This window comes from Anolis carolinensis, chromosome 1, assembly GCF_035594765.1.
Source record: "Anolis carolinensis isolate JA03-04 chromosome 1, rAnoCar3.1.pri, whole genome shotgun sequence".
NCBI classification, from domain to species: domain Eukaryota; kingdom Metazoa; phylum Chordata; class Lepidosauria; order Squamata; family Dactyloidae; genus Anolis; species Anolis carolinensis.
The window spans coordinates 55,749,348-55,766,831 of NC_085841.1; the positions used below are offsets into that span (position 1 = coordinate 55,749,348).

The following is a 17,484-nucleotide window of genomic DNA, read 5'->3' on the forward strand; positions in this document are numbered from 1 at the left end:
ATGGGTTTCGTTTCTTGTTCCCCAGGGAAAGTGTTCCTTGGCGGGAAAACAAGATCCTATATAGGTGTTTACCCGCAAGGAAATCCTTGCGGAGTCAATTCGTCAGCTTCGGGAGTGAGATCGTGTGTGGACTACGCTACTCCAGTTCCCTGTTCCCCGGACCTTGCCACGGACCTTGTTCTAGTTCCAAGCCTGCCTTGTCCCCGGATCTTGCCACGGACCTCGTTCTTGCTTCTTGCCTCTTGTTGCCACGTATCAAGCCTTGTTTGCCAAGAATCTAGTTTGCTTCCAGCCTTGTTGTCAAGCTCCATTGGACTAAAGGACCCTGTCATTTCCCCACACTTTGCTTGGCAAAGTGTGTGTTTCGGTTATTGGATTATAACTTTGGACTCTAATATCACATATTGGACATTGTTTTCCTGGACTATATTTGACCTTTCCTGAAAGGTCTACTTCTGAACTATATTCTTCACTTGTTTTTATTGACTTTATATATTCCTTTAATAAAGATATTAGATAGATTCTGGCCTCTGCGCATGGTTATTGGTGCTCTGCAGCCTGGGTCTTGACAACTACAGACCTCCGAACCAGGATATAGAACTTGATGAAGCCTTTTGTCAACAGCTGACCAAACAGGCACAAAGAAGAGATGTAGTAGTCATAGGCGACTTCAACTCCTCACTTGCCTTGCAGACAATTTTATGGTCCAGAAGGTAGAGGAGGCAACAAGGGGATCAGCAACTCTTGATCTAATCTTAACAAATGTGGAAGACCTGATCAATACAGTAGAAGTCATCGGATCCTTAGGGGAAGTGACCATGTGCTCCTGCAGTTTGTGATACAATGGAAGGCTGAAACTAAGACAAGTCAAACACACATTCTGGACTTTAAGAGAGCTGACTTCCAAAAAATGAAGGATATATGAGCAGCATTCCATGGACGCCAATATTAAAAGACAAGGGAGTTAACAATGGATGGGAGTTTTTTAAAAGTGAAATACTCAAGGCGCAAATGCAAACAGTGCCAACAAAGAAAAAAAATATGGCATGTGCGAAGAAGCCAGAATGGATGTCCAAAGAACTTCTAACCGGGCTAAGATTCAAAAGAGACATGCACAAGAAGTGGAAAAGGGGAGAAATCACCAAAGAAGAATTCAAACGTATAGCCAACTCCTGTAGGGAAAAGGTTCTCAAGGCTAAAGCGCAAAATGAGCTCAGGCTTGCCAGGGACATTAAAAACAACAAAAAAGGATTTTTTGCTTACGTTGGTAGAAAAAGGAAGAAAAAGGAGGCAATAGGGCCTCTGCAAGGAGAAGATGCGGTGATGGCGACAGGGGACAGGGAAAAGGCAGAACTGCTCAATGCCTTCTTTGCCTCGGTCTTCTCACAAAAAGCAAGCCATCTTCAACCTCAGCAACATGAAATGGACGAAGGATTTGGGGAAATCCAACCCCAAATAGGGAAACAAGTTGTCCAGGAACACCTGGCCACTCTAAACGAATTCAAGTCGCCAGGGCCAGATCAACTACATCCAAGAGTACTGAAGGAACTAGCGGAAGTTATTTCAGAACCACTGGCAATCATATTTGAGAGTTCTTGGAGAACGGGAGAAGTCCCAGCAGATTGGAGGAGGGCAAATGTAGTCCCTATCTTCAAGAAAGGAAAAAAGAACGACCCAAACAATTACCGTCCGGTCAATACCAGGCAAAATTCTGGAAAAGATCATTAAGGAAGTGGTCTGCAAACACTTAGAAACAGATGCAGTCATTGCTAATAGTCAACACGGATTTACCAAAAACAAGTCATGCCAGAGTTGGGTCGATACAGGGAATGCTGTGGATGTAGCCTACCTATATTTCAGTAAGGCCTTCGACAAAGTCCCTCACAACCTTCTGGCAAACAAACTAATAAAATGTGGGCTAGACAAAACTACAGTTAGGTGCATCTGTAATTGGCTAAGCGAACGAACCCAAAGGGTGCTCACCAATGCGTCGTCTTCATCTTGGAAAGAAGTCACGAGTGGAGTGCAGCAGGGCTCCGTCCTGGGCCCGGTTCTGTTTAACATCTTTATTAACGATTTAGACGAAGGGTTAGAAGGCACGATCATCAAGTTTGCAGATGACCCCAAACTGGGAGGGATAGCTAACACTCCAGAAGAAAGGAGCAGAATTCAAAACGATCTTGACAGACTAGAGCAGGGGTCCCCAAACTAAGGCCCGGGGGCCGGATGCGGCCCTCCGAGGTCATTTACCTGCCCCCCCCTCAGTTTTATAATATAATATATTGTATATACATATAATATTGATAATAATATTATAATGTAATACAATATAACACTAATAATAATACCATATAATAATATTAATTATATATTCTATATTACATATAATATTACTAATAACATTACTACAGTATAGTGGTATAGTTCAATAAAGTAAAATATAGCTAATATTGTGCTATGCTAATAATATAATATATTGTATGTACATATAATTTGTAAGCCACTCTGAGTCCCCTTTGGGGTGAGAAGGGTGTGATACAAATGTAGTAAATAAATGCAGTAAATAAATAAATAATAAATAAATACATTTTAGACTTAGGCTCGCCCAAAGTCTGAAATGACTTGAAGGCACACAACAACAGCAGCAACAACAACAACCCTAATTAACTTGACTATCTCATTGGCCAGAAGCAGGACCACACTTCCCATTGAAATCCTGATAAATGTATGTTGGTTAAAATTATTTTTATTTTTAAATATTGTATTGTTCTTTCATTGTTCTTGTTGTTGTTGTTGTTGTTTTTGCACTATAAATAAGACATGTGCAGTGTGCATCAGAATTTGTTTGTATTTTTTTTTCAAATGATAATCCGGCCCCTCAACAGTCTGAAGGATTGTGGACCGGCCCTTGGCTTAAAAAGTTTGAGGACCCCTGGACTAGAGAGATGGGCCAAAACTAACAAAATGAAGTTCAACAGGGACAAATGCAAGATACTTCACTTCGGCAGAAAAAATGGAATGCAAAGATACAGAATGGGGGACGCCTGGCTAGACAGCAGTACATGTGAAAAAGATCTTGGAGTCCTTGTGGACAACAAGTTAAACATGAGCCAGCAATGTGATGCGGCTGCTAAGAAAGCCAACGGGATTCTGGCCTGCATCAATAGGGGAATAGCGTCTAGATCCAGGAAAGTCATGCTACCCCTCTATTCTGCCTTGGTCAGACCACACCTGGAATACTGCATCCAATTCTGGGCACCACAGTTGAAGGGAGATGTTGACAAGCTGGAATGTGTCCAGAGGAGGGCAACTAAAATGATCAAAGGTCTGGAGAACAAGCCCTATGAGGAGAGGCTTAAAGAACTGGGCATGTTTAGCCTGCAGAAGAGAAGGCTGAGAGGAGACATGATAGCCATGTACAAATATGTGAGGGGAAGTCATAGGGAGGAGGGAGCAAGCTTGTTTTCTGCTGCCCCGCAGACTAGGATGCGGAACAATGGCTTCAAACTACAGGAAAGGAGATTCCACCTGAACATCAGGAAGAACTTCCTCACTGTGAGAGCTGTTCGACAGTGGAACTCTCTCCCCGGGGCCGTGGTGGAGGCTCCTTCTTTGGAGGCTTTTAAGCAGAGGCTGGATGGCCATCTGTCGGGGGTGCTATGAATGCGATTTCCTGCTTCTTGGCAGGGGGTTGGACTGGATGGCCCATGAGGTCTCTTCCAACTCTACTATTCTATGATTCTATGATTCTATAATAAAAGTCCCCTTAGCAAGAAGAGGTCTGCTATACTACCCCATCCTGTGCCAAAAGAGTGCCCTTAACTCTACAAGTCATCAGGGGAAGAAACTGTTCCCATGAAGAGTTTAAAAGCATTCAGAATAAAACTAATACAGATGTAGCTTTTGTTGCAACAAACTATGTCTTAAGAAATGGTATAATCCTAGTGTGGACAACTATCTTGGAGTAACATTCAATTTCTGCACCATGTCCTTTCAGTGAGCTGCAGGGACATGTCACATCTAAATAGGAAATGATATGTCACTTCTGAGTCTAGTTTCTGATGAAAAACATCCCTGTATGCAAGTGTGTGTGTTTGGAATTGTGGTAATAAAATGAGTGGATCTAAACCAAGATGTTTTGTGGTGCTGGGTCATTTTGAAACTGTTTTTTGCAAAACAACAGAATGTGTTGGTCAGTGAGCTGTACTTCATCGTTTAAAGAAGTCCATGGTTCTTTAAATTCAGAGTTTAGTATTTCTTTTCTTGATTGCTTAATTTTCATCCCCTTCACTTTTTAATCAATGCAGGAAATTAGATTGCTGGATAATCATTCCACTGCAGTTTAAAAGATAAGCAATGTCATTCACAATACTCATCAGATCACATTGCTGCTAACCCTTAATTGGCTTTTCAAATAGTATTGATATATCAAAGATGGCAAGGCTCTAAATCCCTGCAGATTTCGCAAAGGTGGAAATGAATCTAATCTTCTGGAAATTGAAATAAAAAATGCCCCTAAAGAAAACTAAATATAAGGGCCTAAACCAGGGGTCCCCAAACTAAGGCCCTCCAAGGTCATTTACCTGGCCCCCGCCTTTTAGACTTAGGCTTGCCCAAAGTCTGAAATGACTTGAAGGCACACAACTACAACAATCCTAATTAACTTGACTATTTCATTTGGCAGAAGCAGGCCCACACTTCCCATTGAAATCCTGAGAGGTTTATGTTGGTTAAAATTGTTCTTATTTTTAAATATTGTATTATTCTTTCATTGTTGTTGTTGGGGTTTTTTTACACTAGAAATAAGACATGTGCAGTGTGCATAGGAATTTGTTCGCTTTTTTTAAAAAATGATAATTTGGCCCCTCAACAGTCTGAAGGATTGTGGATTGGCCCTCTGCTTAAAAAGTCTGAGGAGCCTTGGCCTAAACCATACTAGAGCAAACCCAATGAATCAGTGGGATTTACCTATGTTTTTACTCATCTTTCAACAATGGAATCAGTGGTTTTACTCTAATTAAAACTATCCAAGGATTCCTGCCAAGCTGTGTCATCCATGCTTTGCACAAGGGCCTCATCCCAAGAATAAAACTGATGACAGACATTGATTACAGGGTAGAACTATAAATAATTTTTAAGCACCACCATTTACTTTGCCTAATTGCTCCTTTTAAAAATTATACAGTACACTATCTGAGCAGCCCCTGCCAAGAGGCTACAAGGAATCTTCACTATTCCTTTGTGCAAGCTTTGAAACCCAGTTCTGGACCTCAGGTCTGTGAAAAAGGTGGGGGCAATTGAAGGCAATTAAAAACAATAAATGTGCATTTAAAATACAATACAAAATAAGCACATATTGTTATTAATTGCCTTCCATTTGTCTTCAACTTATGGCAAGCCTATGGATCACAGATCTTCAATTCACAGTGTTCTCAAAAGCCCTACTCAGGTCTTACAAACTCCGGACCATGACATCCTTAAGTGATTCTATCTTTAATACATTCTTCCTCTATTCCTACTGATTCCACTTTGTCTCTTCTAGTGAGTGACATCTTCTCATGATACAGTAGAGTCTCACTTATGCAACGTAAACGGGCCGGCTGAACGTTGGATAAGTGAATATGTTGGATAATAAGGAGAGATTAAGGAAAAGCCTATTAAACATCAAATTAGGTTATGATTTTACAAATTAAGCACCAAAACATCATGTTATACAACAAATTTGACAGAAAAATTAGTTCAATACACAGTAATACTATATAGTAATTACTGTATTTACGAATTTAGCACCAAAATATCATGATATATTGAAAACATTGACTACAAAAATGCGTTGGATAATCCAGAACGTTGGATAAGCGAGTGTTGGATAAGTGAGACTCTACTGTATATCCAAACAAAAGATCAAACAAAATACAATGCAATGAGTTGTGGAAGTCAAATAAAGTCCCTTTGGATAACGTTTTGAAGAACAGAACAGTCAGTGGGACAGTGGATATGCTGTGGGTTTTGTTCCAAATGTTAAAGGAACTTTCCAGGGTGATGAAGCCTATCTCCGAATTTACACAGGACCCTGGAGAGCTCTTTAGAAGTTTACACTCTGCAGTGACTGAACGAAAGTCAATATCTCTATTAAGATCACCCCTCATTTGTTGTTAAATTAGGCTTCTCACATCGCTTGGCCTAGACTGCACTCATTTTCCATGAAGAGGTGAAATCAGCAGAGGCTGGATGTGAGTGAGGATGATCCACAGATGGACAATCAGAGTTTTATGAGTAGATTGGCAAGTTCCCAGACACCCAGTACTAGCAAAGAAAGAGAAATAACAGTTAAAGAGACCCAATTCATTTGGCAACATACACAAATTTGCCTTTTCAGTGTCATCTTTGTATTTCTACAACCACACAGCGTGCAAATAAGTGGCAGTTTGCAAACAAAGGCACAAAGAGAAAACAGTCAGGTTAAAACCTAAATAGCATTGTGGCCTGTGAATCCACATGGATATACTTCTAATGAAGAGCCTGACATTTGACCTTTTAGGTGGGGTCAAGGAGACATATCAAAATATGCAAATCCAGTAGAAATTGGAAATATTCCACATACTCCACAAGCATTCTGGCAAAATGGGCCCAATTGGACAAATATGTCAGCTAGTTTTACTCTCAGGCAGCTTGCCATTACCACAAATACTGATAATGGAAATAGCACACCTCTAAGAATGAAAATATATTCATACTACATAAGTAAAGAAATATAAAAGCATTTTAACTGTTCTGGCTCCATCCTTAGAATCTTAAGGTTGTAGTTTGGGAAATTACTTCAATTTCATTGCTATGGAACTTAAATAAATTCCTACAGCAACAAGAGCCCCTCAACAGAGGTAGGGGTATAGTGTCTAGATCCAGGGAAGTTATGCTCCCCCTCTATTCTGCCTTGGTCAGACCACACCTGGAATACTGTGTCCAATTTTGGGCACCGCAGTTGAAGGGAGATATTGACAAGCTGGAAAGCGTCCAGAGGAGGGCGACTAAAATGATTAAGGGTCTGGAGAACAAGCCCTATGAGGAGCGGCTTAAAGAGCTGGGCATGTTTAGCCTGCAGAAGAGAAGGCTGAGAGGAGACATAATAGCCATGTACAAATACGTGAAGGGAAGTCATAGGGAGGAGGAAGCAAGCTTGTTTTCTGCTGCCTTGCAGACTAGGACACGGAACAATGGCTTCAAACTACAGGAAAGGAGATTCCACCTGAACATCAGGAAGAACTTCCTCAAGGTGAGGGCTGTTCGACACTGGAACTCTCTCCCCCGGGCCGTGGTGGAGGCTCCTTCTTTGGAGGCTTTCAAGCAGAGGCTGGTTGGCCATCTGTCGGGGGTGCTTTGAATGCGATTTCCTGCTTCTTAGCAGGGGGCTGGACTGGATGGCCCATGAGGTCTCTTCCAACTCTACTATTCTATGATTCTATGATTCTATGATTCTATGAATTCTAAGTCCTACAGCCTTCATCAAATTTGCAATCCCACCATCCTGAAATAAGGCAATTAAAATGGTATCAGGCTGCTCAGCTGGATAGCACAGACACATTATATGATAGATGTCAAACTAAACAATACTTTTCTTTTTAATTTCCATGTTTTCATTGGAGATCTAATGAGCTGTGCAAGCACCTAAGCAAAACTCTTAATTTTGCAATTGGAATAGAAATACCTTGAAGGTCAGCTCAAAAAAAAAAGTCAGGAAAAGGCCTAGCAACCAAGACTGGATTGTGTTGCTGTGAGCTTTCCAGGCTATATGGCCATGTTCCAGAAGCATGTTCTGGAACATGGCTGTACAGCCCGGAAAACTCACAGCAACCCAGTGATTCAGGCCATGAAAGCCTTCGACAACACACAAGACTGCACTGTATTTTCAAAGCCTAACTTTTGATCATAGATGTTTGATGATAAAGATCATGAGTTCCCTTAATTAGGCTCTGGCTGCTGGAATAAATGAGATGATATGAATGAATGGTACATGCTCATATACTTTCAAAATGTACCATATCATATCCATGTATCAACTACTTTTCAGGCACCCTTATGAAACCTGAACATAGCTGATAGGTCAATCTTAGTGGGCTCCTCTGTATTAAAGAAAATTCTCAGTGTCTATTATGATCTGAATCCTATTGTTAGTTCCAGCTCTGAATTGGTTCTGAAGGGTGATGTGACACCTGAGTAAATAATCTTGATTCAGCAGGTCTGTTCTACTTGCAACTACCAGTAGGATTCAAACTTGACTCTATATTTAACCATGATGCAGTCACCAAATGTTAGCAACATATTGCACACAATAATACAGTGAAGAGGGAAATAGCATATCAGAGCAAGATGATGGATGGGCAGCATAGTTCCCCAGAGAATGGACACATGAGTGACCACCAGTAAAGCAGGAGCATCAATTAGGAAACAGCTTTTATGTCCTTCTGCCTCGAGAACAGGAAGGAAAAAATAAGCAAAATCTCTGGAGAACATGGCCAATTAGCTGCAGAAAATGCCAAGATCCTAGCAAGAAATTCCTCAGAGACACATACCCTAGAAGGGATATTTAAGAATATAATCTGTGCTTTTGGGAAATGGTGCCATTCCACAGAGAATTGGGACTAGATGGGAGGAGGAATGTTCAGTCTTCCTACTTCAGGCAAGAAAACTGCTGTTTACACTACGTTTGCTTTCCCAGCAGGTGTCAAACTTGCCTGATGGTCCTTTCCCAGGGCTGGAGAGGCAGGTACCTCTTGAGCCCTGAGGAAGTTCCTTTTATCTCTACAAATACAGCATTAGGACAGATATCAAACATCACAAATCATGGGCCTTTACTCCACCCCCATGAATTCTCAACTGCTAAGACATGATAGTTATTCAAGACAATGGTATTCTGAAGAAAATATTTGACCACTGAGGAGTGTAATTAATTGAGACAGGCTTTTAAAATTTACCCACAATATTTAAATGTTTGCTTTTGGACATTGCATACAATCCAAATGACAAGTTTTTTGCATCACTTTAAGTATAATCAAGACAGTGCAAGATAAACATAGATTCTATAAGCTAAGGGAGAAATTGTTTTCATGAACATCTGGGATGAATGTAGGCAACGTTCCCAATTCTTCAACAAAAAGTTGGCAGAGCACAAAATGAAGATGTCTGTTTCCATTTAGAACATTGTTTCTTCCTTAGAGTTGAAGCACTGAATAATGTATTTTTTGTAGTATGGATGAAGTGTTGCTATGTGACCTCAGGTTGTTCCCTTTTTATGGTGATCTTAAAGCAAACCTATCATTGGGTTTCATTGGCAAGATTTATTCAGTAGATGTTTGCCTTTGCCTTCCTCTGCGGCTAAGAGAGTGTGACTTGCCCAAGGTCACCCAGTAATTTCCTGGGTCCTAGCAAGGATCCAGTCCCTTGTTTCTAGAGTTCTAGTCCAAAGCTCAAACCACTGTATCACACTGGTTCTGAAAGGGAAGGGATGCAGGTTTTTGTTATGCTCATAGGCTGAATTTTAAAGGTGCATCACTATGACATTAATCTATTCCACAACATCTATATCTTCCCAAGTTATTGCTGGGACTGGGGATGAGGGCTCCACAAGCCTGTGGCTGGGAAATCTATAGAGCATCTATGAGATAACCACAAGGCATAGCAACATCATACTACCTCCAACATAACAGAATTAAAACAAAATTGTGCTCATTGGGCCCATTCACACTACACAAGTGTAATACTCTTATTCCAATTTAAATGCCATAGTTGTCCTATGGAATCCTGGGACTCCCAGCCAGAGCACTCGAGTGCTTCATCAAGCTCCAAATCCCACCATTCAAAAGTGGAGTAACGGTGTTCTGATTATGTAATGTGAATGGGCCCCCAGTTTAGATAAAACAGAAAAGAGGAACATAGGGAATTCAGTGAAGAGGATTACACTTGAAATGTAACTTCTCTCACTTCACTACCACGATTGAATCTTATAAAATCTTGTAGTCTTTTGGACTACAAGCTGCCCACATTATAGTCCAAAAATAGCTTTAGTGCCAATTCTGACTGGCTGTTGTCTTCCACTGGTCCTCACAGATTATTACGGTAGTAAGCATGAGATCCCGTGCTCCATATTTTTGGTTTCATATAATAATCTTTTATTATCTATAAAGAATGTCACTGAGAGAAAGTCACATGTGGAATTTACACAACACAGTTAAAGCAGTGTGATTCAAATCAAATGGTCAAGATTCCAGTCTACAGAATCCTGGGATTTGTAATTTAGTGTAGGCTACTTATAACTCCCCAAGGAGTGACTACATAACTCTAATCACTCCTTTGAACCATAGCTCTAAAGCAACTCTCTTGCAGACAATTCTTTATCAAACTACAAATCTTAAGAGCGATCAAACTGCTCTACATTTAGAGGCATTCTAAGAGAAAGCAGAAAATGATTAACGTTATAACTCAAAAATCAATGTGACCTGAAACAATATCAGAAATATTATGAGGACAGAAACAGAATCAGAAAATTATCAGATCACAGGCTAAAGAACAAGCACTGTACTATCAACAAAAAGCAAAGAATGAGTCCTAGAAAGAGTAAGAAGTTGGAACAAAGGGCCTTAGTAATGGAAACAGTTGCAAGATGAAACAATCAGGGAGATTAAGAGAAACTGTAATGCCTATCAGCCGAAGAAGCCAAAGACAAGTAAGTGGGGGCACTGACCAAGTTCAAAAGAACTTCAGAGGAAAAATAAGCAACTGTTTTAGTAAAATTAAGTTTGAGGTTTTAATAAAACTGTGCCGTATTAGTCAAAAGCTATGGTGGAACAGCCATCTCTCAAGTTGTTTGGGAAGCTTTCAGGATGGAACTTCATTTGTTAATCATATCGCTAATTCTACTATTTCACTCTCATGTCAAAGAGCAACTTTTCTAAACTTCTCAGAAAATCAGATACTTGTTGCTTTAGCCACTTCTCACACAAAGTACCTTGGACCATATGGGCCTCTCTAATCCTATTGACTCAGGTGGGATCATCTTATCACACAGGTGAACAAAGTAAATCTCACTGAAGACCTTTGCCCCCACATTCCCATCATTTATGCTGACAAAGCTTTGTTGGTTTTGATTTCACTCATTCTCAAAAACAAACAAACAAATCCACACATATGTGTGAAATCTTAAATGTAACTGGGAATTCAGTGCTTTCTTTACAGCCAAAAGGTCACTTTGGGCTTGACTGCAAGCTTTTAGGGATGTTGTTGGTGCTAACGTAAATGCACCATATTTTAATGTGCTGGATTTAAAAACAAAATAAAACACAGAACCTTTAAAGAACATAAGCATATCACAATTGGGTGTCATTTCTTCAGGTCGCTTCATACTACTATTGTTCTTAGAGATGCTGTTCCTCAAGATAAATGTCCAATTAATGTTTTGCCCTTAACACCTCTTCTCTGCATCAAACTGTTAATTCATCCCATTTATATTCCATGCTTCATCTTAAGTAGAGAGGATCATAAATAAGGTTGGTTCATTTTATTGCACCACAACTCCAAGGCAAAGATTCACTATGAAAGTGGTACATGCACTTAGGTGGGCATTCGAATAGAAGTTGATCTTTCCCCCCAAGTCTAACAAATTATAGGCCTTCATCAAAAATGGGCAACATGCAGTACTCCAGGAGGTGTTGGACACCAATGCCACAATCCCTCAGCACATATGCTGCTTGGGGAAATGAGAGTTGCAGTCCAACAATATCTAAATAGTTATCAATTCCTCAGTTCTGCCCCAAATTTGGCATATCTTTTCATACATATGTAAAGCTTGACGGGGGGGGGGGGTGTCTATGTCTGGTCATCCAACTGATTCTGCTCCATACATAAATCCATCCTCCAGTCCTATAGGCATTAATGACCTCTTCCATTATCGAAGGGACAAGATTTGTCATCCCTCTGCTGACATCTGAACCCCACAATTGCCTTTTATATTTATGACCAGCTTTATTTATTTATTTTGCATCAAAAGCATTGCACAAATTAATATAAAACTGATAAAAATAGAAGGAGCACAAGGGGTTAAATATATTTTGACCAAAAACAAGCAACAGCGACCTTGTTGTCAGTAGCCTCACACAATTCCTTCTCTGTACATAAGGCAGGATATTGCGGAATAGCATACAGATGTGGAGTGGTCTTTTCTGCTCCACAGCCGTACAAGGTGGAGGATTCTTTTAGGTATTGCCATTTTGCCAGGTTGTCTTTTGATCTGCCCATTCCACTTCTGAGTCTGTTTAGGAATGTGCAAGTTGCCCATTCTTGGGTTACCCCTGGAGGCAGACCCTCATGGGGGGCCATCCAATTGGGATTTCCTGCTTTAGCTGCCCAGAGGGATACTCTTGCTGTTGTTGGGGGAATGTTAAGAGAACTGGTGGTTCTCATGAGGCTTTTTCTTGATTTGAGTCTACTGGGAGGAGGCTGATAGCCATGCAGTGGATGGCTTTCACAGTGTTCAACCTCATTTCTTGCACAATTAGTGGCAACTTCCTGTTGCACATTGGGGGGGGGGGGGGGGGAATGCCAACTAGCTTGTAGAGTTTATCAACAGGTGTAGGTCTGAGACATCCTGTGATTATTCTACATGTTTCATTCAATGCTATGTTCACCTGCTTTGCATGGGCAGACTACTGCCAAACAGGGCAGGCATACTCAGCAGTTGAGTAAGACAAGGCCAGGGCTGATGTTCTTATTAATTTTGGGTCTGCACCTCATCCGCTGCCATAAGTTTCTGCAGGATGTTATTGCACGCAGCTATTTATTTTATTATTTATTACATCACTTCTACCCCGCCATTCTCACACATCAGGGGACTCAGGGCGGCTTACAATATAAACATACACATCAAAAAACAGTTTACATCAGATTTAAAAATCCATCGAGATTAAAAATTACAATAAAATTAAGAGTATACATTTAAAAATGTACATAATTATACATTTAAATATACATTTAAGGCGCTTTTCAAGTTCAGGTGGGGTCTGTCAGTAGGCCATATATTCATATCTCATTTTTGCTGCTACTCATGCTCAAATGCCTGGTCCCATAACCACGTTTTGTTCTCTTTTGGAAAGACAGGAGGGAGGGAGCCTGTCTAATTTCGTTTGGGAGGGTGTTCCATAGGCGGGGGGCCACCACTGAGAAGGCCCTGTCCCTCGGTCCCGTCAGTCGCACCTGTGAGGCTGGCGGGACCGAGAGCAGGGCCTCCTTTGTGCTTGGTGTTCATGAAGTGTTTCCTATATATTAGTGTTCGATCTAAAGTGACACCAAGATATTTATGATGGAAACAATGTTCCATCTATCTTAGGTACCCAAATTGGGTTAGGGATTCTGTCACACTATTTATTAGGAATAGTCTTATTTTGGGTTGTTGTGTGTTTCCCGGGCTGTATGGCCATGTTCCAGAAGTATTCTCTCCTGATGTTTCGCCTACATCTATGGCAGGCATCCTCAGAGGTTGTGAGTTATATCACAACCTCTGAGGATTCCTGCCATAGATGTGGGCGAAACGTCAGGAGGGAATACTTCTGGAACGTGGCCATACAGCCCAGAAAACACACAACAACCCTGTGATTCTGGCCATGAAAGCCTTCAACAACAGTCTTATTTTGGTTTTGGATTTTATGAATGGACCAATTAGAAAATGCATAAGGAGGTGGGTAAACTACAACTCCCATCATCATCTGTCATTGCCCCCAAACCACACTATAAGTTGATCATGATGGGTACGTGTGCCAAGTGTAGTCCAGATTCATTGTCATTTGGGTTCACAGTGCTCTCTGGATATGGGTGAACTCTTAACTCCTAACATCCAAGGTCAGTTTCCCCCAAACCCCGCCAGTATTTTCTGTTGGTCATGGGGGGGTTTGTGTGCCAAGTTGGGTCCAGATTCATTGTCCATGGGAGTCACAATGCTCACATGAGGTAGGTTCCATCTTGGAAATTGCCCACATAAATACATACATACACAAACATGCACACATACAAACATATTTTCACTTTTATTATATATACAGATGGGATGCTGGCATATTACTTAAGTGCTTCAACTTCAGTGTCTCTTATATTTCTGATTAACTTAAAAGATACCTCCGGGTAAGAAATCTGACTGGAATCTTGAGATTTCTATAAAGTGACCATCTCAAGTCAATACACAGAACGATTTGTTACATGAAAATATGGTATGCAGTTCTCTTTTTGAACAACATGGTTATTTTACTATTTCCCCTTCTAGCACACTGTGGTCTTGTTAGAAAGTAAAACCATACTGGATAGACATATGCCCTTGAGCTGCACTGAAAGCAGCCACACATATGTTTCAGCTTTCTTGACATTACACAGAGGTTTCTGTAGAGTTTAATGTGGCCATTCGTTTTTACCCACTAATTGCAGGGGGAAAGTTGGCTGAATGAAATGCTGTCTTAAGCAAACACTGGTTCCTTTCGTGGTCTTGTTCACAGTACTCAGCAGGCATAGTAAATTCTGGCTGGAAATATTTTTTTTTAACTTTACAGCTGTGTTTTAACAATTGTCTTATTCAGCAATTATTGTAACGGAAAGCCAGCTATCAAATAAAGGATAGTTTAGATTTTACAGGTGTGTGATAGCTACAGTATGAATATTTTTAATGGCTTGTGGGTTTCTGAATATGTGATTATTTATGAATATTTACAGACTGCCTAGATCTGAAGATTTCAAAATTATGTACAATTTTTTTCCAATAAGTCAAGACTACATAATACCAGGGCTGAGACTTGCATCAGATGTGAATATCTCACATAGCTATGTCTCCAGAGTTATGTTTCACACACTCTCTCTCTCACACACACACATACACCTAAAAAGGATCTTATATGCAGTGCACTACATTTCTATGTCATTGGAGAACTGGGGATCAATACAAACACATTCAGTTATTTTCATGCAGGTGAAGGCATCCAAGATTAGACCGCTGAGTATGGTATACTGCTGATGTTTTAAACTCAACTCCCATCAAACCCATCCATCATTACTAATGATCAGACTTTATGGAAGTTGTAGCCCATATGGAGGACATGAGTTGCCTAACCCTAGCTTAAAAGGTGACAATGAGAAATCCTGTCTTACCCTAAAGACAGTAGCTTCCTCTTGGTGTTGGAAACTAAGCAAGGTCAGCTGTAGTTAATACCTGAATAGGAGACCACCAACAAATACCAGGTGCCATACGATATATTTCAGAAGAAGGAACTGGCAAAACTACCTCTGATTATTCCTCGCCTATGGAAACCCTATGAAATTCCTAAGTTGACAAATGACTCGAAGGGATACCCCACACACAATTCATGAATTAAATACAGATTTGCCATCATTTCAGGAATGCACAAACTGAAATTTTTAAGAGTCAAGCAAAGCATTCATTATCATGCCAGACATTGAAGAAATCAATGTCGTTATGCACAGCAATGTAAGCACAATTGCCTGGCAGGCTTTTCAATCATTTTATACTTAAGATATAAGGGAATTCATTAAGTTGGTTTACATACTGCCCAGACAGCCTTATGCCTAGCACACAAACTCTAAAATAAAAATCTATGAGCATTTTCAAATCAGCTTCTGCCAATGCACAATATTCTGAGTTACCACAAAGGATCAAAAGGCTTAATTACATGACTACGCTCATGCCAAGGTAAATATCACAGCCAGATTGCTAACGAACATTTAAACTGGGATTTGACTTTAGCAATTCTGTATTTAGAATTGATGCCGGGTGAACCACATGTAATTAGGTGGTGTGATCTGATCTAGCAATATCTGGAGACGTCTCATGTGTGAAACCTAGGGCAGCTTAAGAATGAGGGGCCCAGCCATAACTATTTCCATAACAGTTTTTCCAAGAAATGAACACAGTTGGCAACATGGCTTTCATACTGAACAGGCGTCTCTAATTTAGAGTTAATGCACTTTCTGTTTTGATTTCAGAATTGGAAACATAATATCCACAACTGTAAATAAAATGAAAACCATTTATAAAGTTCGATTTTAAAATGCTAACAAAAAACAAATGTAACATTTTACTTAGGGAACTTGACAAACATATTTAAACCATTCCAAGATTAACAATCGTCACTTTGCACATATTAGCCCTTACAACTGCAATATACTAAAGAGACATTTTAAAATACCATCCTTTTCATAAAAGTTTGGTTGTTATTAACTTGTGAAAATCAAATACACAGAGGACACAATTTCAGTATGTAGCACTGATTGCATTATCTCATTCTATTCTCAATCTTTTCTAAGTGTACACTTGACCCCCCATATTCACAAATTCAGTCAACCATAGATAGAGAATGTATTTTTAAAAAGCATTGCAGGACATCTCCTCTCTCCTCCATCCCACCTGTTGGCCTTGCAAGGGCTCTGTGGTAGGTGTTCTGTGGCAGGACACCTACCAGAGTGGATGAGGATTAAGAAACCACTGGGGAGGGATGGAGAAAAGACCAAGAGGGAGAAATACAGTGCAATGGCTGTCAAGCTGAAGTGGAAAAGGATAGCTCTTGCATGTATGGAGGTGCTTTCAGGATGCACATGAGGTAGAGTGAGAGCACTTGAGCTCCCTTCTTGTTTTAGAGCTTAGTTGCAGCATGCAGTGGTAGTTCAGGCAAGCAAAGACCTCTGGTGCTGGGTAAACTTTACAGCACTGGCCCAGTAATTAACTTGGAAAGATTATGAATAATGCTCCACACACACACATACAATGTGCACTAGACTGAATCCACATGAATTGAATCCTTTTATATGAACTTATATTATAGAATGGATTTTAGCCTCCATTGATTTTGGTTCTAGAACCCATCCACACAGATGTGGAGGGGGCCAATTGCACTTGCTTTAGATCTAGTGCAGTGGTTCCCAACCTGGGGTCCCCAGATGTTTTTGGCCTTCAACTCTCAGAAATCCAACAGCTGGTAAACTGGCTGGGATTTCCGGGAGTTGTAGGCCAAAAACATCGGGGGACCACAGATTCTGAACCACTGATCTAGAGCTTTACTCTCTGTCAAACCTGCAGAAGTATAGAAAACAGCCATACACATACCTGGCAAAAAAGGAAGCCGCCACTGAGGTGCCTGTTGATGTTTCACTGGCGACACACGTGCTTTGGGAGACAGGGACGCTGCACAAGGAAGGCTTATCTGCATTGTAGCGGTTCAGCACAGCTTCAGTCAGTCCCTCTCGACCTGTCTCAGTGATCAACTGTGAAATCTAAAAGGGGAAAAGAATAAGAAATAGTAAGGTCATTGGGCGCCATTGCATTCAGCACACAATTGCAACCTTTTAAACTCATTCACTACCACTCTCCAATGCTTATTTGAAGCACTTTGACTAGGACTTCACCTCATTTTCATTAAAAGTAATGAGCTAAAATAACCTCCTGAC

At 40.5% G+C, this 17,484-nt stretch overlaps 1 protein-coding gene across 4 annotated transcripts in view; it reads right to left on the bottom strand.

The window, feature by feature from the left end:
- kif26b (kinesin family member 26B) overlaps positions 1-17,484 on the bottom strand; it is a 384,274-nt gene that overhangs the window by 193,026 nt on the left and 173,764 nt on the right. For all 4 annotated transcript variants that reach the window (XM_062968955.1, XM_062968956.1, XM_062968954.1 and 1 more), the window contains one exon: positions 17,144-17,310. In XM_062968955.1, coding sequence (XP_062825025.1) covers positions 17,144-17,310 — 167 coding nt within the window. The remainder of the gene's footprint in view (positions 1-17,143; positions 17,311-17,484) is intronic.